Source organism: Lissotriton vulgaris, chromosome 11 (genome assembly GCF_964263255.1).
Source record: "Lissotriton vulgaris chromosome 11, aLisVul1.2, whole genome shotgun sequence".
Classification (NCBI taxonomy): Eukaryota; Metazoa; Chordata; class Amphibia; order Caudata; family Salamandridae; genus Lissotriton; species Lissotriton vulgaris.
Window position 1 is genome coordinate 124,399,085 of NC_141699.1, and position 22,308 is coordinate 124,421,392.

At 51.4% G+C, this 22,308-nt stretch overlaps 1 protein-coding gene across 1 annotated transcript in view; it reads left to right on the plus strand.

Moving 5' to 3' along the window:
* The window catches only part of CIT (citron rho-interacting serine/threonine kinase), a 1,473,679-nt gene that overhangs the window by 585,823 nt on the left and 865,548 nt on the right, over positions 1 to 22,308 (plus strand). Inside the window, exon 20 of the mRNA XM_086942878.1 lies at positions 14,496 to 14,612. Within this exon, the coding sequence (XP_086799004.1) occupies positions 14,496 to 14,612 (117 nt within the window). The remainder of the gene's footprint in view (positions 1 to 14,495; positions 14,613 to 22,308) is intronic.

Sequence of the window (22,308 nt, forward strand, 5' to 3'; positions counted from 1 at the left end):
CTGGTTCTGACTGAATACGGAGAAGTCATCCATACATCCTGCAAGGAACATCACATTCTTGGGGGCGATTCTGTACAACACAGTAAACTAGGCGTTTCCCTCCATGGAGAGACAACTGAGGCTAATCTCTCTTTCCCTGGCGTTTGCAAAAAGAAAGTGTCTTTCAGTACGCCGTTACAAGTCACTACTAGGAACGATGTCCTCTTGCATCCCCCTCGTTCCTTTCTGCCAATTAAAAATGCGTCCGTTGCAGGAATAACTGGATTGGCAATGTCGTCAAGCAGAGGGATCCTTCGACGGCATTGTGAAGATCACACCGGCTATGGTTCAAGCAGTAGCGTGATGGACCCAAAAACAAAATATTTCAGTGGGTCTTTCCTTCCTTCCCAAGTCAACTCCGCTGGTGATTACCACTGATGTATCCCTGGAAGGTTAGGGAGCCTTTCTTCAAGACCTCCAGGTCAGTGGTCGTTGGAAGTTGCAGGAACAGCAACTTCACATCAATTTACAAGAACTCTACTAATCAGGACAGACAACACAACAGCAATGCATTATCTCAGCAAACAGGGAGGTACAAGATCACTCTTTCTGTTTCAGGAAGCCCAAGAAATATGGGAATGGGCTGTTCAAAATATAATATCCCTAAAAGGGGAAAATCTTCCAAGAGATCGGAATGTGAAAGCGGACACTCTGAGCAGGCTAAAATCAACCTGCCACGAGTGGGAAATCAATCAAGGTATACTAAAAGACATCTTCTTAAGATGGGGAGAACAGTCAGTGGACCTCTTCGCGACAGCGCAGAACAAAAAATGGCAGTTCTTCACAAGCTGGCTTCACCAATGGGGGTCTTGGGAGAATGTGTTTTTGATGTCATGTTCAGGCGTTTTTGCCTACGCCTTTCCTCCAATTCCCCTTGTGCCACACATTCTGACAAAGATCAAAAAGGAACCGTGCAGAATGATCCTAATAGCCCCTTGGTGGCCCATGCAGCATTGGTTCACGGAGCTGCTTGATTCACCTTTGACCAATAACTTTGCTCCTGACGATGTCCCAGGGACAAGTACTTCATCCAGATCCGAATTCACTACATCTGAAAGAGACACGTTAGTGATAGATTCCTTACCTTAGAATATCCTCAGGTGTCAGACTGGATCCAGAAACTTTTGCGTAGCACTACCCTTGCGCATCGGTAGGCGTCGTCTGCGGCTCCGCGTCCGTCGTCGGCGTCGTGGGCGCCGTGATGACGTCGTCGGAGTACTTAGACGCCGCCTCCGCGTACTGACGTCAGTTCTTCTTTTTTCCGCGCCAGCCAGCGCAGATCTGGAAAGAGCAGTTACCCAAGTAAATTTTTGACTAACTTTTTGGATCAATTTTTGATCATTTCTCGTAGTCCAACTACTCCGATCGGTGCCGTAGGGATGCCGGGATTTAAGCACTGTGAGGAGTGCGACCGCACGATGTCGGTCACGGACCCTCACTGCCTGTGCCTAACTTGTCTAGGCGTCGACCACGACGACGAGGCCTGCCCCGACTGTGGGGCCCTCTCGAGGAAAGCCAGGCAAATACTTATGTATGCAGGCGGCTCGAACTCCGGCAGTCGGCCGCGCGCTGAGTGAGGTCCAGGTCCCGGTCCCACGGGAGGTCGAGGGACAGGTCGCGGGGACGGATCCGTCACAGCTCCGGGAGTCGGCACCACTCCTCGTCAGGTAAGAAGCACAAGAAGTCGAAGAGACATCGCTCTTCTGACTCCCCCCGACGCTCGCGCGACGCGGACTGGGGCTCGGGTGACACCGCCCACGCGGCTCCTCCGGAGTCGCGGCCGTCTCGTCCTGCCCCACACCCTCCGGTCCCTGGGCAGAACGCGACGCCGGAGGAGATTGAGCGCTTCCTCATGGCCATGAGGTCCCTTTCTCTTCCGACGGGCTCCGCTGCGCCTTCGGGCCCAGCGGACCCGTCTGGGGGCCCTAGCGGGTCGGGGGCTTCGACCCAGACGCCGTCGGGTGCTTCGGCCCGACGCCTTCGGGCCCGGCGCCGCAGAGCCCCACGATCCCGTCACCGCCGGTGCCTTCGGGCCCGGCGCCGCAAGGAACAGCGGCTCCAGTGCCGCCGGCGCCTTCGGGCCCGACGCCGCTGGCTCTTCCTCGGGCTCTGGATCGTCATCGGTGGACCTTACGACCCCCCCCGGCGTCTGTCCGTCTGGTGTCACCTCCGGCGCCGTCCTCGGGCGGCGCCTCCCCCGATACCTCCTTTGCTTCGGTTCCGACATCTGAGCGGCGCCGCTGGGCGCCGCACCCGACTCCGTTTGGAGATTTCCACTTCTACAAACCGAACCCATTCAATTACAACCCTGAGTCTCAGGAGATGGGTGAAGAGGAGGATTGGGAGAGGTCTGAGGACCCTCTGACCAAGGAGTGTCAGTCTCATGAGGACTGGGCAGGAGACCTTGGGGAGGCCAGTGCCCTGGACACCTCTCCAGACTGGTTTTGTCTCTCCTCCTACCGTGGCTTCGGAGGAGGGGGCTACCTATGGTGTGGTGTTGACGAGGGCTGCCAAGGCCTTGGGCCTTGAGCTCCCCGTCGCGGCCGTGAGGACTAACCTCCTCAGGAGAGGTCCTTAAACCGCAGACATGCTCGGCTGAACCTCTGCTGCCCTTTAATGAGGCCTTGACCAACGTTCTTTTGGGCACTTGGTCCAGGCCCACTACGGGTTCGCCCGTAGATAGGAATGTGGCCAGACGGCACCGCCGGCTCCGGGCGACCCATGTTTCCTGTCCTCCCACCCCACCCCCGAGAGTCTGGTCATCCAGGACTCTAATTCCCAGACCGCATTCCCGACGGCTCCGACGGAAAGGGAATCCAAGAGGTATGAGAATTATGGTAAAAAGATATTCTCCTCCCTTAGTTTGGGACTGCGGTCTTCCAACACCGCATGCCTCTTTGGGAAACGGTGGTGGAGGTGCTGCCAGAGTGTCCGTTGGAGGTACGGGCCAAACTCGGCCACGCCCTTGTGGAGGGCCGGGATGCAGCCATGTATTCGATCAGGTGTGGACTGGATACCACCGGCTCGCTAGGCAGAGCGATGGCTACGACGGTGGCGGTGAGACGCCACGCCTGGCTGAGATCCTCCAATTTTTCGGCAGATGTCCAGAACACTCTGATGTTCGATGGCCGTCGCCTCTTTGGCGACAAGGCAGACCACGCGCTTGAGCGCTTTAAGGACTCCAGGGCTACGGCCAAGTCCTTGGGCCTCTCGGCCCCGCGCCAGCAAACGGGTGCCTTTCGCTTCTTTCGTGGCCAAGGAAGGGGTGTCCCCATACGTGCCGCCAGCCACTCGCCGCAGACTGCCATCCAGCGCGGCGGCGGCCGTGGAAACCGCCGTGGAGGTGGTCGGGGAAACAGGCGAGGTCAGTCCACACCTTCCCCCGCAGCATCCGCCTCTAAACCCTCCTAGTCTATGCTTTTCGGCCCATGTGACGCCAGTGGGAGGCAGGGTTTGCCATCACCACTCTCACTGGCGCACTGTCACTTCGGACAGGTGGGTGCTGCAGATCGTCCGGAGGGGCTACTCCCTCCCCTTCGAGACGACTCCTCAAGCCATGCCACCGCAACACCACCGCGTATCGGGCGATCACTTGCGGCTCCTGCAGGAGGAAGTTTCGGCCCTCTTGGCCAAGGGGGCCATCGAGCGCGTTCCTGGGCCAGAAGTAGGACGTGGTTGCTACTCCCACTACTTTCTGGTGCCCAAGAAGGGTAAAGGGGGCCTACGCCCTATCTTGGATCTGAGGAACGTCAACGGCTTCCTCCGGAAGGAGAAGTTCAAAATGCTGACATTTGCTCAGGTCTTAGCTGCCCTAGACCCAGGAGACTGGATGGTAGCGTTGTACTTGCAGGATGCGTATTTCCACATCCCCGTCCTGCCGGCCCACCGGCGTTACCTGCGGTTCACGGTAGGCCACAAGCACTTTCAGTTTACCGTGCTCCCCCCCGGCCTTACCAGCGCCCCACGGGTGTTCACGAAGGTGATGGCGGTGGTCGCAGCTCATCTGCGCAGGTTGGGGGTCTCAGTCTTCCCCTACCTCGACGACTGGTTGTTGAAGGCGGGCTCGCCCCAGACAGTCGTGAGCCACCTCCAGACTACGGCGGATCTCCTGCACCAGCTGGGGTTCTCCATCAATGTGCCGAAGTCACACCTGTGCCCCTCTCAGAAGCTCCTTTTCATCGGAGCGGTTCTCGACTCGGCGCAGTTTCGGGTTTACCCGCCCGAACAGCGAGTTTGGGATATACAGGCTCTGATTCCTACCTTCCGGCCTTTATCCCGGGTTTCGGTCAGGTTGACGCTGCGGCTTCTGGGGCTGATGGCCTCCTGCATCCTTCTGGTGCATCACGCACGGTGGCGGATGCGGGCTCTGCAGTGGGACCTGAAGTTTCAGTGGGCCCAGCATCAGGGCAACCTGTCCGACCATGTCCTGATCTCGGAGGGCACTGCGAGACAGCTGCAGTGGTGGCTCGCGGACCGCAATTGGGTCAACGGCAGATCCCTCTCCCTTCCCCAACCGGAGCACGTAGTTGTGACGGACGCGTCCCTCCAGGGCTGGGGAGGCCTCATGGGAGACTCGGAGATCAGAGGCCTCTGGTCTCCGGCGGAGTCCCGGCTCCATATTAACCTTTTGGAGCTGCGGGCGATTCGTCTAGCACTGAATTCATTCCTCCCGTCCGAGGGAGTGTAGTGCAGGTGTTCACGGACAACACCACCGCCATGTGGTACTGCAACAAACAGGGGGGTTAGGGTCGTGGACCCTCTGCCAGGAGGCTCTGCGCCTCTGGCAATGGCTGGAACATCAGGGCGTGACTCTGATGGTTCAACACCTGGCAGGTTCTCTGAACGCCAGGGCGGACGAACTCAGCCGCCGGTGCATGATGGATCACGAATGGCGTCTGAACTCGAACGTGGCGCAAGGTCTCTTTCAGCAGTGGGGAGAGCCTTGGTTAGATCTATTCGCCACCGAAGAGAACGCGCAATGTCATCAGTTCTGCGCGTTGGAATTTCCAAGGCGGCACTCGCTCGGAGACTCTTTTCGTCGCGCGTGGAGTTGTGGTCTGCTGTACGCCTTTCCGCCTATACCACTTCTGCCTAGAGTGCTGAAGAATATCAAGCGCGACCGGGCACAAGTCATCCTTGTGGCTCCGGACTGGGCACGAAGGTACTGGTATCCCGAGCTACTCAGTATGTCAGTCGAACCTGTCTAGTCTCCACCTCCATGCTTGGAGATTGAGCGGCGACAGTTGAGGCCATTTGACTTGCCTCCTGAAGTCTGTAACATCATTCTGGCAGCCAGGCGTCCCTCCACAAAATCGGTATACGCCTGCAGGTGTAAAGATTTGTGGCATGGTGCACAGCAAAGGCTGTGGATCCCCTTAATGCCCCCCTTTTGAGGTTCTCCTCTTTCCTCTCTCTCTTGCCCAGCAGGGCTCTGCTCTGGGCACTGTCAATGGCTATCTCTCAGCTCTTTCAGCCTTTCTGAGGCTGCCTGATCAACCTTCTTTGTTCAAGTCCCCTATCGTTAATCGATTCCTGAAGGGCATCACTCATACGTTTCCTCCTGTTCCCTTCGTGATGCCTCAGTGGGACTTGAACCTGGTTCTTACTTTTCTGATGCGTGCTCCCTTTGAGCCACTTCACAACTGTCCTCTTCGCCTTCTTTCTTTGAAGACTGCCTTCCTGGTAGCCATCACCTCTGCCAGGAGAGTGAGTGAGCTCCAGGCTCTCTCTTGTAAGCCTCCTTTCCTTTCAGTCCATCCGGACATGGTTGTGTTACGAACAAGGCCCTCCTTTCTTCCCAAGGTAGTCACGGCCTTCCACATTGGGCAATCCATCACCTTGCCCACCTTCTTTCCGCCTCCGCACCCCTCGAGAGAGGAAGAGAGGCTCCACCGTCTGGACCCAAAACGTGCGCTCTCCTTTTATTTGAATCGCACACAACAGTTCCTGGTGGATGTTCAACTCTTTGTTGGATACGCGGGCTCTAAGAAAGGGAAAGCGGTGCACAAGCAGACCATCTCCCGGTGGATCATCTTGTGCATCCAGGCGTGTTACTCCTTGGCTAAGAAAGAACCCCCTGTTGGGCTGGGGGCTCATTCCACTCGAGCCACAGCCACTACAACTGCCTTGGGCCGAGGTGTGCCCTTGCAGGACATTTGCCAGGCGGCTACATGGGCCTCGCTGCACACGTTTGCACGACATTATTGCCTGGACAGTCAAGTCCGGAGGGATGGCTACTTTGGCCGTTCCGTCCTCCAGGACTTTCTGGTGTGATTATTGGTTCGCAGACCCACCACCACGGGGTTGGTATTGCTGGGGTATCTATTCTAAGGTAAGGAATCTATCACTAACGTGTCTCTTTCAGATGCACAAGTTACTACTTGTGTAACGATATATCTGTAAGAGACATTAGTTAGTGATAGATTACTTACCGACTCACCCATCCTCCCCGTTCTGCGAACCGATATCTAGGGTTAAGGTCATCCCCTTTCAGGGCCCTAGTTTCATGGCACCAGTGTTGGTTTTTGGCATGGCTCTGCGCTTCTGGCGTGGAAAAGCTGTGTCTAAGAACTGACGTCAGCACGCGGAGGCCGTGTCTAAGTACTCAGACGACGTCATCACGGCGCCCACGACGCCGACGACGGATGCGGAGCCGCAGACGACGCCTACCGACGCGCAAGAGTACTGCTACGCAAAAGTTTCCGGATCCAGTCTGACGCCTGGGGATATTCTAAGGTAAGAATCTATCACTAACTAATGTCTCTCACAGATATATTGTTAAACAAGTAGTAACTTGTGCCTTAGGCTAAACTCTTTTGGCATGTGAACCCAGCTGTTTTACCACATATAACCCCTTGAATACCAAATGAAAGGACACCACACAGGTAGTTATGAAAATAAACAAGATATTTATTAACTAACATACACCTCTGAACTCTTTATGAGGTCAGAGGGCTAAGCACATGACAAGTCTCTTAAAAAAAATACAATAAGTTGCACAAGTTACAATGTTGCCCTAGGGGCGCAACAAACCATATACTAAACAAGTGGAATAAGGAATTCGATGGTCTCGATCGAGGTCACGCTCGGAGTCGTCTTCAGCTCACGCGTCGAAGTCTTCGAGGAAGAAGCACAAGAAGAGGTTCCACGAGTCACGTCATCACTCCGGGAAAGACTCTGGTTCGAGACCGAAGTCCCAGGTTAAGTTCCTGAGTAAAGAGTTGGTGGTTTCGGAGTCGGAGCATGTCTCTGTGGGTGAGGCTTCACAACCAGGTTCGCCCGAATCACAGGAGCAGGTCCATTCTCCAGTTCCATCCAATCCTTCTGGTCAGGAGGATGAAGGTGAGGAGCAGGGGGCTGGTGAAGTCGAGGTTCCAGTGCCTGCGGGTTCGTCGACCCCGGTTCCAGGACTCGTTGAAGAGGTAGACGTCGTCTCGACTCCGCCTCCTCAGGAACGACCCAGAGATTCTTATCCTGAGTTTCCAGCTCCAGGTCAGGATCCATCTCAGTTCCTGAACGCCATGTTTGGTGTCTATTCTAGGGCAATGTTCCCGTCTGGTGCACCTGTTGGTCCCACGGGTCCTATGGCTTTCAACTTGGGTGTTCCCCAAGCTTATGCCCCTGCGCCCTTCATGCCTTTTATGCCGGCTATACCACCGCATTGGCATTTACCGACACCTCTGGTGTCGTCGACGCCGAAGCGCTCGACGCCGACTCCGTCGACGCCAGTCTCATCGACGCCGATGCCTACGGCTCCGAGGCAAGATTCTGTCCGACCTCGAGCTGAGAAGCCTCGTCCGACGTCGGGTTCGACGCCGGCTCCGGCGCCGTCGGAGTCGATTCCGAACCCGTTGGCTTCGATTGTGAAGGAAAGGTCTCGGAGAAGGGCTCAGAGACTCCTGGAAGAAGATAGGTATCAGTATTCGGATACTGAAGAAGGAGAATTACGGGATTCTGAGGATCCTTTTGAGGATTTGTGTGAGGCCAGTGGGCTTGAACTGTCACCTGAATGGGAGTTGGCTTCAGTTTCTAATGTGCCATCAAAGGATGTGGTGCCTTATCACACTGTTATTAAAAAAGCAGCGAGCCTTTTGAACATTACTCTTCCTACTGCTGACTATAAGCCTAACATCTTGACTGAGGTTCTTCATTCTCCCTCGTCAGTGGTTGAGCCTGCGTTACCCTTCAACGAGGCCTTGACTGAGCCCATTTATGAGGTGTGGAAGAAGCCTTTGTCTGCTCCTGCAGTTTCGAGATCTGTTGCAAGGAGGTACAGAGTGGCACCTGAGGACCCTGCATTTTTATCTATTCATCCCTTGCCTGAGAGTTTGGTGGTGCAGGCTGCTTGCTCGAAGAAGTCTGCTGGAGCTTTCCCACAGGTTCCTGGGGACAAGGAATCCAGGAAGCAAGATCAGGGTGCCAGGAAGGTCTTCTCATCAGCCAGTATGGCATTAAAATCAACCAATGCAACGTGCCTGATGGGAAGATATATCCATGCCTTGATGGATTCTGTCAAGCAGCTAGTTCCGAAAATTCCTGAGGATGACCGGAAGGATTTTCAGGAGGTGATTTCAGACACTCAAGCAGCTGCGAGACAGGTGATTCAGAGTGGCCTGGACACTGCTGATTCGGTGGCAAGGGTCATGGGTTCATCTGTGGCCACCAGGAGGGCCGCCTGGCTTAAGTCATCAGAGTTCTCTGCGGACGTCCAGTCTGCATTGTTGGACTTACCTTTTGATGGCTCAGGATTGTTTGGCAAGAAGGCTGATGCTGCCTTGGAACGTTTTAAGGACAGTAGGGCCACTGCAAAGTCCTTGGGTCTTCAGTCCAGAGGAACTACTGGTAAACGCTTCAGGGGGTTCGGAAGATCTTCCTTTCGCTCTTACAGACCTTCCCAGCAGCAGCCTCAGCAGCAACAAAATACGCTGTACAAGTCGTACAGGGGCAGACAAAGATCCCGCCCTAGAGGTCGTCAGTCCTCCTCCTCCTCCTCCTCCTCCTCTCCTTCCCAACCCCCAGCCAATGCAGCAAAGCAGCCCTAGATCCGCCATTCCGGATCATGTGGGCCCAGTGGGGGGTCGGCTTACTCATTTCCTACAAGATTGGGAATTAATTACATCGGATCTTTGGGTTCTCAATCTTGTAGGGAATGGGTATGCACTTCCTTTCCGGGAATTCCCTCCCAATTACCCTCCTTGCCAGGGTTATTGTTCGGAGGACCACCTGCTTCGCCTGCAGGAAGAAGTCCTGGCTCTTTTCAAAAAAGGTGCGATAGAGGTGGTTCCAGAGCAGGAAAGGGGTCAGGGGTGCTACTCCCGGTATTTCCTGATCCCCAAGAAAGATGGCAGGCTTCGGCCAATCCTGGATCTCAGGATCTTGAACCTTTACCTGAAGCAGGAAAAGTTCAAGATGCTCACTCTTGCCCAGGTTCTTCAAGCGCTGCTGGAAGAAGACTGGATGGTGTCGATCGACTTGCAGGATGCGTATTTTCATATTCCCATCCTGAAGTCACACAGAAAGTATCTCCGTTTTACGGTTGGGTCACAACACTACCAGTTTGTGGTCCTTCCGTTTGGACTTACTACTGCGCCTCGAGTCTTCACCAAGGTGATGGCGGTGGTGGCAGCTCATCTCAGGAGATCGGGGATACATGTGTTTCCGTATCTAGACGACTGGCTGATCAAAGCGGAGTCGCCGGAGAAGGTGCTCCATCATCTGCAGGAAACAACTCAGTTGTTGCACAGGTTGGGTTTTTCGATAAATGTACCCAAGTCTCACCTGGTGCCCTCACAGCGCAACCTGTTCATAGGTGCGGTACTGGACACTACTGTATGTCGCGCATTCCCTCCCCCTCAAAGGATTCGCGACATACAGGAGATGATTCCTTTGTTTTACAATGGAGCGGTCGTTCCAGTCCTGAAGGTCCTACGCCTGCTCGGTCTGATGGCTTCATGCATCCTGTTGGTCAACCATGCACGCTGGCACATGAGGGCACTCCAGTGGTGCCTCCGCAGGCAGTGGTATCAGCACAGCGGAGATCTCAGGGAGTCAGTGAAGATCTCCAGAGAAACTGCAGCGGATCTGTCTTGGTGGAGTGTGGAAGGCAATCTGTCTCAAGGAAAGCCTTTTCAGATTCCTCCTTCGGTTGCCACAGTAATATCGGACGCGTCCACCCTCGGGTGGGGTGCTCATCTGGGGGACCTGGAGGTCAAAGGTCTTTGGTCTCCAGAGGAAAGGTTGCTTCACATCAACCTTCTGGAATTGCGGGCTATTCGTCTGGCGCTCAAGGCCTTCCTCCCTTCCCTTCGCGGTCAGTCGGTCCAAGTCCTAACGGACAACACGACCGCGATGTGGTACATCAACAAACGGGAGGAGTAGGGTCGCAGTGTCTCTGCAGAGAGGCTCTGCGTCTCTGGTCCTGGGTTCAGGACCATCAGATTTGTCTGATGGCAAATCATCTGGCCGGAGTTCAGAACGTTCGTGTAGACACTCTGTCGGCAGTTCTCTGCCGATCACGAGTGGAGGCTCCATCCAGAGGTAGTTCACGACATCTTTCGGATGTGGGGGACTCCTCGGGTGGACCTGTTCGCCACTCACGAGAATGCTCACTGCCTGTCATTCGGCAGCCTCCAGTTTCCGATGCAGGGAGCCTTGGGTGATGCGTTTCAGTTGAGTTGGAGCACGCAACTCCTTTACGCGTTTCCTCCCATACCCTTGATTCCTCGGGTTCTGAGGAAAATTCGCCAAGACCGGGCCCGAGTCACATTGATTGCCCCGGATTGGCCAAGAAGGGTGTGGTACTCAGACCTTCTCCACCTCTCCTCTCACCCGCCGCTCCGTCTCCCTCTCAGGGCAGATCTCCTCTCTCAGATGGAGGGGCAGGTTCTACACCCCCACCTCCAGACCTTACACCTTCATGCCTGGAGATCGAACGGGGCAACCTGATTACTTTTTCTCTCCCTCATGATGTGGTGAATGTCATTTTGTCAGCCCGGCGTGACTCCACTAAGTCCATCTATTCTTATAGGTGGTCTAAGTTTGTTGTTTGGTGCAGGGAGAAGTCCATAGACCCTTTGAGGGCCCATTTATCTGATGTTCTCCAGTTTGCCCTTTCTCTGGCACAGCAGGGGCATGCTGTTGCCACAGTGAACTGTTATCTGTCAGCGCTGTCGGCGTTTATTTGTTTGCCTGACCAGCCTTCTCTGTTTAAGTCTCCTATAGTTTTGAGGTTTTTGAAGGGCCTCATTAATAAGTTCCCTCCTGTCCCTTTTATTGTGCCTCAGTGGGATTTGAATCTAGTTCTGACATTTTTAATGGGTGCTCCTTTTGAGCCTCTTCATAAATGTACCATGAGGCTCCTGACTTCAAAACTGTTTTCCTCGTTGCGATAACTTCGGCAAGGAGGGTAAGTGAGCTTCAAGCTCTTAGTTCCAAGCCCCCATTCCTGTCCATTCATGCTGATCGAACGGTTCTAAGGACCAGGGCTGCTTTTCTGCCGAAGGTGGTGTCTTCTTTCCACCTTGGTCAATCCGTCACCCTCCCTTCCTTTTATCCTCCCCCTCACCCTTCCAAGGAGGAGGAGAGGTTGCACCGTCTGGACCCCAAGAGGGCGGTGTCTTTTTATTTGGACAGAACTAGAGACTGTCGCATGGACGACCAGCTCTTTATTGGCTTTGCTGGCTGCAAGAAGGGTAGAGCGGTCCATAAGAGGACTTTGTCGAGGTGGATCGTCCTCTGCATTAAGATCTGCTACTCTTTGGCCGGTAAGGAACAACCAGAGGGCATAAGAGCTCATTCGACTAGGGCTAAGTCTTCGACCTCTGCATTGGCTAGAGGTGTGCCTGTAGAGAATATTTGTAGGGCCGCAACTTGGTCTTCCCTCCACACTTTCGCGAAGCACTACTGCTTGGATACCGAAGTGAGGAGGGATGGTCATTTTGCGCGCTCTGTTCTTCAGGATTTCCTGGTCTAGAAGAGTGGACACCCTCCTCCGGGAGTGGGGACTGCTGTGGGACTCTATTCACAAGGTGAGGAATCCACACGCCAGATGTATCTATCAGAAGAACAAGTTACTTACCTTCGGTAACGCTTTTTCTGGTAGATACAATATCTGCCTGTGGATTCCTCACTGACCCACCCGCCTCCCCGTTGTCCACTCTTCTTTGCCAGAGTATCTCTAATGGGTTGTTTTATTGTAAAATGTTTTATTGCATTTACTTCACACTGTGTGTGTTACTTTGATTTCTATACTGTGTATATTGTGTACATTACTACTGTCATCAGTCCGTCCGTGTGCCTCGAAGGCACGGAAAAAAGGGCGGAACTGATGTCATCACGCCGGCGTGGGCCTATTGTAGGCGTCGGTGACGTCAGCGGAGTCGCGAGCGGAGCCGTATCTCTGTGACGTCCGCGTCGGCGCGAAGCTACAAAAAGAATTTCCGAATGTTGCTGACGCAAGGGGGATATTCACAAGGTGAGGAATCCACAGGCAGATATTGTATCTACCAGAAAAAGTGTTACCGAAGGTAAGTAACTTGTTCTTTAGAAACAGTAGCTATTTGCACAGCTCCGAAATTGTGGGTACCCACAATAGCATGTGAGTTATAGGAAATTTTTCAAAGTGACTTCTTTTTTACACATTGTCTTACATTTGGAAGACAAAAATGCATCGAAAGTCAATCGCTAACAGTTGCCCCACAATTCTGTATTCCTCTAAGTCTCCCGATAAAAATGGTACCCCACTTGTGTAGGTAGGTCTAGTGCCTGCAACAGGTAACAGCCCAAAACACAAAGTGGACACACCACATTTGTACAGTGAAAACCGACCCCTTTTTAGCAAGCCATACCTCCCTGGGCTACCCCGGGTGTCTACTTTTCAGAAATGTGTGGGTTTGGTAGGTTTCTATAGATGGCGGCTGAGCCTGGGTCAAAATTACATGTGACCTCCTTTGTAAAACCAGGTCGTTTTGTGATAGGTAATTCTGATCTCTCCTCCATACGTTTTGGGCCCTTGCCTGTCACAGGTACTTGGGCCACCCACACGAATGAGGTACCATTTTTATCGGGAGACTTTGGAGAGTGCTGGGTGAGTGAAATTTTGTAAATCCACACAGATTCCAGAACTTTCCGTCACAGAAATGTTGTGGAAATGTTTTTTATTTTACAAAGGTTGAGGTTTACAAGGGATTCTGGGTAACAGAACCTGGTTAGAGCCACACAAGTCACCCCCTCCTGGATTCCTCTGGGTGTCTAGTTTAAAAAAAATATAGGTTTTGTAGGTTTCCCTAGGTGCCAACAGAGCTAGGGTTCGAAATCCACAGCTAGGCACTCTGCAAAAAAAGGTCAGTTTTCACTGTAAAAATGTGGTGTGTCCACGTTGCGTTTTGGGCCATTTCCTATCGCGGGCACTAGGCCTACCCACACAAGTGAGGTACCATTTTTATTGGAAGACTTTGGGGAATGCGGGGTGGGTGGAAGTTTCTGGATCCACGCAGATTCTAGAACTTTCCATCATAGAAATGTGAGGCGCGTAGTGGGCTCTCTGCCACCCTGAGGGGCAGATCAGGGCTGCTGCCCCCATCTGCCTCCTGGGGGGGTAGTAGGGGGCGGAATTTCTTCAGTGGCATTTTTTTGGTGGAGTGGGGGAAGTACCTGGTTTTTTAGTGGGCTATCTGCCCCCCGGGGGGCAGAAAGACTGTATTGCCCAAACATATTTGGGGGAGCAAAGGCTCTTGCCCTCCTGGGGCAATCCCCAAGCAGCTATCCACTAGGGTGGGGTACCATTAGAGTCTCCCCTTTCCAATGATACCTCTCCCGTCTTCCTACGTGCTGGGGTTGGGGGGGCTGAGATAGCCCCCTGGGCATATAGAAAGTGAAACTAAAATGAGCCTAAAGACTCTTTTCAGTTTCGGTTTCTATGAAATGACGACAGCACTACGTGCACGCTGATCACCATTTCACAGAAACCAGGGGAACTGGGAAAGCTCTTCCCCAGCTCCCGAGGCTGTTTGGGAGAAAAGGAAATTCCTCTGGTGCCTGCACCAGATGGATTTCCAGTGCCATGAGCGAGGACTGCCAGAAGCCGTCCTGAGCACTGAAGGGGTTAATGAGGAAACCATCCCACAGAGTACAAACCAAAAATACCTTGCAATATATTTTACTGCAAAAATAATCTAAAATGGGTCATTCTTAGGCACTTCTATAGGTATTCCGGCTGCATATACATAGTTATATTGAAAGCTGCTAGGAAAGTTACATTTAACAATTAAGAAATGTAATGCTAATTTGCTGCTCAGCAATGCTTGATAATTCAATGAAATGCACTGTGAAATTATTTGTACCAAATGCAAATTAGTCCTCATTATATTAAGTCTTGCCATGCGTCCACTCATTGTGGGCACATGACACATACAGGGATAATAGCTGATTTACTTGTAATTGCTGGTTTACTTCTTCAGGTGCTGGAGACTCAGATGAAGAAGGATCTAGCAGAAAAAGAGTCTCTGGAGTCTCAGCGGATGAAACATGAGGAAGAAGCTTGGGAAAAAAGTCAAATGCTAACTGAGCAGAAAGCGGTATGTGTTTTACTATGTGCTTAGATACCATACAGGCTTCGCATAACTTTCACAGATACTGCCTTGGAAATGTATTGGCTTTATGGATTTGTGAGATCATGTTGAAGTTAGAGGGCATTCGCATTGCAATTGGGAAATCGGTATTCCTAATGTATGAAACTCTTGAGTTTCATTAAGCATTCCTAGTGGGTCACAAATAGACCTTCCTCATGGATATTAATGAGGTAGGTGGAAATTTACGACCCATTAGGAATTGCAGCCATCACAGGGAAGGCGGATTGCTGAGGTCAGCTTATCACCATGTCTGTGACTGTTTGTTAATAAAGAATGTTTCTTTAACAGCAGCCTGTTTTTATTAAAGGAAAGTGGGATGCATTTAAAAAGAAAAAACAAAACGTTTAAGTTTTGTTTTTTAAGAGTAGACAGTGGTCTGTGGGACCACTACCTGCTCTTAAAAAATATGATTTACCTTCTCAAAGAGGAAGGGGTCCCTTGCGGCCCCTTTACCCTTTACGAATTCATTACCACCAGTTTTACACTGGTGGTAAAGTATTACTGTTTTGTGACCGGAATTCAGTCGCAAGACAGTAATATGTTCTATACCAATTCGGTATTTGGAAGGACACCCTTAACATGCCCCTTCCAAATACCGAATCACATAGGCAAAATTAGATATGATAACAAGTTACTGAATTGCATTTTGCACTTTGTACATCAGGAAAAGGCATTTTTCTGGTCAGAAACGGCCCAATGCTGCAAATCGGGCCGTATGCAACCGGAAAAATGCTTTGTTCATCTGGCCCAAAGTTCTTTATTTCATATTAGGCCATTCGGCTACAGCAACAGAAGTGAAGTCCAGTCAGGTCTCCATCCTCCCATCAGTCCCTATGTCCTATCTTTCGCTGCAGACCACACTCTTGTTAAATCATTAACTTTCAGCGTTCCAGACACCAGCTCAGGCATACAGTGAATGGGAAGCCACAAAATACTTCCCTGTTTGCTTAAGGGCAGGTTCACGAAGGACTCACTGGTTCAAATGTAAGTATCTGGCATATGAAAAAGTAAGCCTGATTTGCAAACAAAACCCTAATGCATTGAAGGTGTGTTCTACATCCAATACACAGTTCATGCACAGTTTAATTTATCGGTAGGCTTCTACAAGTGGTAATATGCTGATGGGAATGACCCATCACCGGCCAGCAACAGATAAGGATGTATATCTGGCACACTTCTTCAAACACCCACTGTGTAAGCATTGTGATAGTTTCCGGTTAGGAATGTGGTTGGGTTGGGCGTTGGATGAGTCCTGTTGTGGAGTGCCACTTTAAAATGTGCACCTTCTCTGTGTAGCATGTCCTATAGCCTTTCTTGACTTTATAGTCAGCTTTTGAAGGTCTTTGGGTGATTAAGCCAATCTAATTGGCTACCCTGAACTCAGGAACTACTTCGATTGGTCACAGACAGGCTAATTATATCAGCGGAATCATCTGATTGCCTCCTGTGGAACCCATCAAAAAGTGGATGTGCATTGTGGTGAAACTGACTGGCATCTGAGCCTCCAAAGCGATTAGCTTAAACCACATGTTTTGGAAAGTGCACCAGATTTTCAGTTTTCACAGACTGTGCGTTGGAAAAGGAAGTGTTCCTAAATGTTTAAGCAGAGCAGAAAAGTTACATCAAGGAAACGTTCCACAGATTTACACAGAAAGCATAAAGCAAAAGGAGATCTTGCAAGAGAAGAGTTACAATTAAAAAGATCAAAGGTAGCCTCAGTGACAGGTGGTAAACTGTCAACGAAAAGGGAAATGAGAGTACTTCGAGACAGAAGTCGTCGACGATGAGAAAGGTTCATAAGTCGCCGAGAAAGATTTATCACTGCCGAGAGTAAGACTGTCACCATCGACAGCATTGTCAAATTTAAAGGCAAAAGTGTTGGAGTAAGGGAACCAGGTTAGGTTGACCATCCTTGAAGGAGTTGTTGCCAAAGGGTTATAGTCACCGAGTGGAAAAAATCGTTGACAGGTGAAGTATCGTTGACATGAGAAATGCCGTTGCAGAGGGAATAGCCATCCACGAAGAGAGTGCGGTCCGATAGATTTACCTTCGACAAGTGACAAGTGGTCAACCAAAAAGAATCAAACATTTATAACACCCAGTACATGGACGGGGTTATTCAATGTAATGAAAGACAAGAAAGTTGATCCTATATTGTAATCTATGCTGGTAGCGCCAATACCCCTGTAACAACCACCAAGTTTATTGCAGGAAGTTTCCCCAAAGGAGCATGGACTTTTCTTTAATATCAGGAAGACAATGAGCAAACCTTTGATTATATGGAGGCTTTTTTTTGTAAAACAGAAAGTTCAGTGGAAGGAAAAGCAACTCTTTCAGGAGAGTTGAACGTTCTATACATTGATGATGAGGTGGAGTATGCAGAGAGATCATGATCCCCAAATTTGGCATAGGCTAAATGAAAGCATGAGTGGCTACATCCATCAGAAAGACTGGTTAAGGTTCCAATCAAAATGTTGACCTCTATCATCATCAGCAGTGCAATGCAGATCAAGGAATTCTTGATCCCCTTGCACAGCACCAATGAGGTTATATATAAGCCTATATCTATCCCCATCCCTGCCGGGAGACTTTGTGAGCAGACACCGATACGACTGGAGTCAATATATAAATATATACCTTTATTAAGCAGAAACACACACACGCACACACACACACCCCTCACACACACACCCTCTCCTAATGGATATGGCTTTTAATGGGTCTCGTCTCATTGTCAAAGAGGCAGATTGTGCCCTCTAACGCTTTGAAGAAAGCAGTCTTTCAACCCCTGTTTAACTGTTTCCCTGGCAGACCGACCCTTCCAAGGCTGCTCCAGAGGGCTGGTGCATAAACACCACCAGACCCTGCGGTCACTTCACTTCTTTTAGAGCTGGGGACAGGGATCAAGCAGACATTGTGTAGGTCAACACAGCACCTTTTCCCCAGTCCTTCACCCCTTCAGTATCAGCCTCCAAACCACCTTAGTTTGCCCTTGGTGGCTTACAGCTTCCCCGTGGGAGATAGGATCACACATTTTCTTCTATGATGGCAGACTATAGCATCCAACAACTAGGTCCTCCAGATTGTCCAAAAGGACTGTGCACTTCCATTCCTTTCTATCCCACCTCAACTTCCTCCCACTTCAGAGCGGCTTTCAGAGGAGCTTCTATCCATCTTGTGGCAATAGATGCAGGCTCTATTAGCTAAAGGGGCCATTGAGAGGGTGCTAAGCTTGAAAGCAGGGATGGTTCTTTAAGACAGAGACCTGCACCATATTTTGGACCTTAACCCTCTGAATTCATTCCTGCACAAGGACAAATTCAAAATGTTCACACTTGTTCAAGTTCTGTCTGTTCTGCATCCGGGTGGCTGGGCAGTTGCCATGGACCTGTAGGTGGCATGCTTTAATGTACCTGTTCTGTGGTCCACAGATGTTACCTGTGGTCAGCATCGGCCAGGAGCATTGTCAGTTTGCTGTACTCCCCTTCAACCTTACCAGCAGCCCTCCATTATCCACGACAATCATGGCTGTGGTCACTATCCATCTTTGAAACCAATTTTCTCTCACCTCAACAACAAGTGATGGAAAGGGGGCTCACCGCAGTCAGTCGCAGACCACCTCCAGATGACTATGAACGTTCTTGCATCGTTGGGGTTCATGGTCAACAAGCTGAATTCACTTATAGTACCCATCCTCTGTGTGGTGCAATTCAGTGCCTTAACTCCGTCACAAAGTGCAGGACATTGGAGCTACGATTTCAATGTTTCAACCTCATTCCCAATTTCCATTAAAGCAGCTCTGAGGCTAGTTGGCCTGCTTGTCCACTTCACCAGGTGGCATCGGCAGGCTCTGCGGTGGGATGTAGAGTCTGTGGGCCCAGCATCATAGAAACATCTCAAACGTCATCCAGGTTTCAAAGAAAACTGCGCAAGATAGATAGTGGTGGCTGCTAGACCACAACCTGACCAGGGGCAGACCACTAGCCCTTCCCCAGTCAGAGTTGAACTCTCCCTACCTGATCGTGTTACGCCTCAGCCTCAACCCTCGCAGGCTTTGTGCGACTCCCTAAACTCATTTTTTATCGATAAAATGTCCACGATTAAAAATAACATCCCCCCCACCACCATGTCTCAGGTCAGTGCCCTCCCTTCTCCGAATCCTCATTCCCTACATGAATTTCCCCCTATCTCCCTGGACACTTTTCTCTCGTTACTTCAGGCTGTCGGTTCTGGCTCCCCTAACGACTGCTGCCCTCCCCAAATCCTAAGAGATGCCTTTATGGCCTGCCCCGGCCCTCCTCTTGACCTTCTAAATCGTTCACTCTCTACAGGCTCTGTCCCCGATGCTTTCAAAAGAGCTGTGGTAGTACCTATTTTAAAAAAACACGGTTCTGACCCTGCGGTCCTAGGTAACTACCGACCTATCTCCCTCCTCCCCTATTTGGGGAAGGTCTTGGAGACTTACGTCACTCGTTGCCTGAGCACCTTCATCGAGGAAACTCACTTCCTTGACGACCAACAGGCTGGCTTCAGACCGGCCCACTCCACGGAGGCAGTGGCAGTGGCGGTTATGGATACACTGAGACAGGGGGCTGACAAGAACTTGGCCCAGGCTCTGGTGCTATTAGATCTCTCGGCCGCTTTTGACACGGTCGATCATGACCTCTTGATCGACCGTGTCAGAAATGCGGGCATCTCGGGCCCGGCCCCGTCTTGGATTGTGTCCTTCCTCCAACGCCGCTCCCAATCTGTACAACTGTCCACCTTCTCTGCTCCCCAAATTTCACTTTCCTGTTATGTTCCCCAGGGTTCTGCTTTGTCCCCTCTTTTGTTTAATCTTTATATGCAGCCCCTTCTCGTTTCTCTTCGTCACTCCTCTGTTACCATCTATAACTATGCAGATGATCTGCAACTCATCTTTCCCATCTACCCCTCCCCTCGCTCTAATTTCCAATCCACTATGCTTACCATCTCCGAGTGGATGAACTTCAGCCAGCTGAAGCTCAATCCTAGCAAGACAGAGCTGGTTCTGATCGGTGGGCTCTCGTATCCTTGGACTCCCAACTTCTGGCCCCCTGCCCTTGGTCCCCCTCCCTGCCCAGTTAACTCCGTGAAGAGCCTAGGAGTCATTATTTCTAGTGACCTTTCGATGCGGCCGCACATCAACGCTGTTACCTCGGCCTGCTTCTACCATCTTCGCAGAATCGGGGAGATCCGAAGGTTCTTATCACCAGAGGCTCTTACCCTTGTCATCATGGCCCTGGTCACCTCACGTTTATACTATGCCAACTGTCTATACGTGGGGATCCCCGCATACCATCTTCACTGACTTCAACTGGTGCAACACCAGGCAGCCAGACTAATTTTTCAGCAGCCCAAATACCAACACGTTACGCTGATGCTGAAAACTCTACACTGGCTCCCGGTTGCGCAACGTTGCATCTTCAAAATGGGATGCACTATTTTCAAATCTTTATCTGCCTCTGCCCCCGCCTTTATTTCTTTCTGTTTGCACCCCCACGTACCCTCTCGACACCTCAGATCTTCTGCCCACAACCTCTTGATCACTCCTAGGTTCAAACGTAAGAAACACGGTGGTGCCTGTTTCTCTTTTCTTGCTCCGTTTACCTGGAACTCTTTTCCCCTCTCAATCCGGCTTACACCTGACTATTCTACTTTCCGTAAATTCTTGAAAACTTACCTGTTTCGTCTTGCTCATAACTAGCTGCTTCTACTCCCCTGTGTCCGTGAACCAGGTCCTCTCTGGAATGGAGAGTTTCTCTGCTGCTTACTTGGATGACATTGCTGTCTTCAGTAGCAGTTGGGAGGACCATCTGCAGCATTTGCAAGCAGTTCTCCAGGCCCTGAGACAAGCTGGATTGACAATCAAGGCCAGCAAATGCCAGATTGGGCAGGGGTCAGTTGTGTACCTTGGACACTTGGTGGGTAGGGGGACTCTGCAGCCCCTGCAGGCGAAGATTGAGGCAATCATGGCCTGGGAACCCCCCAAGACACAGACTGAGGTCCGAGCTTTCCTGGGCCTCACAGGCTACTACCGTCGCTTTGTGAAGGGGTATGGCACTATTGTAGCGCCCCTCACAGAGCTCACCTCCAAGAAACAACCTCGACGGGTAGTTTGGACGGGAGCTTGTCAGCAAGCTTTCGAGAAATTGAAGCAGGCGATGTGTGCGGCACCGGTCCTGAAGGCCCCAGACTTCTCCAAGGAGTTCATTGTCCAAACAGATGCATCAGAACATGGCATTGGGGCAGTGTTATCGCAACTAAATGAAGAGGGCCTGGATCAACCTGTAGTCTTCTTATCCAGGAGACTGCTTCCCCGGGAACAGAAGTGGAGTGCCATTGAGAGGGAAGCTTTTGCGGTGGTGTGGGCTCTGAAGAAGCTGCGGCCATACCTTTTTGGCTCGCACTTCCTGGTTCAGACTGACCACCGACCCCTTCGTTGGCTGATGCAAATGAAGGGGGAAAATCCCAAGCTGTTGAGGTGGTCCATCTCCCTACAGGGAATGGACTTCCGGGTGGAACATCGGCCTGGAGTGGACCTCGCCAATGCAGACGGTCTCTCCAGGTATTTCCGCCTTAGTGATGAGGACTCCCAAGGGGTTGGGTAGTTCTCCCCACTTTCAGCTGGGGGGGACGCGTGTTAGACCTGTCTGGCTTTTTGACGAAGTCCCTCCTCAGTATTATTTATTTTGTCCCCTTTTTGCCCCTCATACCCTTGATAATTTTTTGTCTACTGACTTTTTGTAGGTGTTGGCCAGGGGGATAGGTGTTCTTTCCCCCCCTCATAATTTTTCACCTCAGGCCCAGAGGCCTGTTCTGACAGGAAAGTTGGCACCACCTAAAATGGTGGCCACCAACTGCCCTAACTGTCACACTCAGAACTTGGCCATAGCCTAACATAGGGCATTCTAGAACCTTCTGGTCCATTCTGGACCACTGAGGGTCAGCCTATATAAGGCGGAATGCGGGGCAGCCATTTTGTCTACCTGTGAGAGTCAGCTGGAGGATAGGCTATCTCGGAAGGTGGGGAAAGGCTAGTGAGAGGGTTGATCTCCTGTACTGGGAAACAGCCTAGTTAATCCACTCCTCTACTCCTCCTTTGGGATTCTTGTCTTGTCCCCGCTGTGGAAGTTTCAGGGAGACCCTGGGCGCCTGACTGACCCCTAGTTTTAGAATAGAGGGGTGTAGACAGGAGAAGGAGACTGCGGCGCTGCGGAGCGCAGTCCTCTGCCTAGTGGAAGGATCTGAACTAAAGAGGACTCCTGAGCCTGTTATCTGTCCAGTAGAAAGGGCTGGCGTTCTAGTGCTGGAAAAGTGCACAGTGACTTTATACTAAGGAAGCCCTTTGACCCCCCCTCCCTTTTGAGGGCAAGAAGTAACCTGTTGGCCTGGAAGGCATTGGGCACCTCTTACCTGTGTCATGACTGGTAGTGAGCCGACCCTCTCTTAACTTTTAAGGTGGTGGAGAGCGGAGAAAGGTCCCACCTGTTCTGGGACGTCCTGCAGGCTTTCACCGTAATCGGGACCCCGGGGGTGCCTAGCGCGCTCTGTATCAGCGCACCGGTGGACTCAGAAGAAGTGTGGGCACCGTTCATGCCCGGCGCCAGCGCGCTGTTTCCTC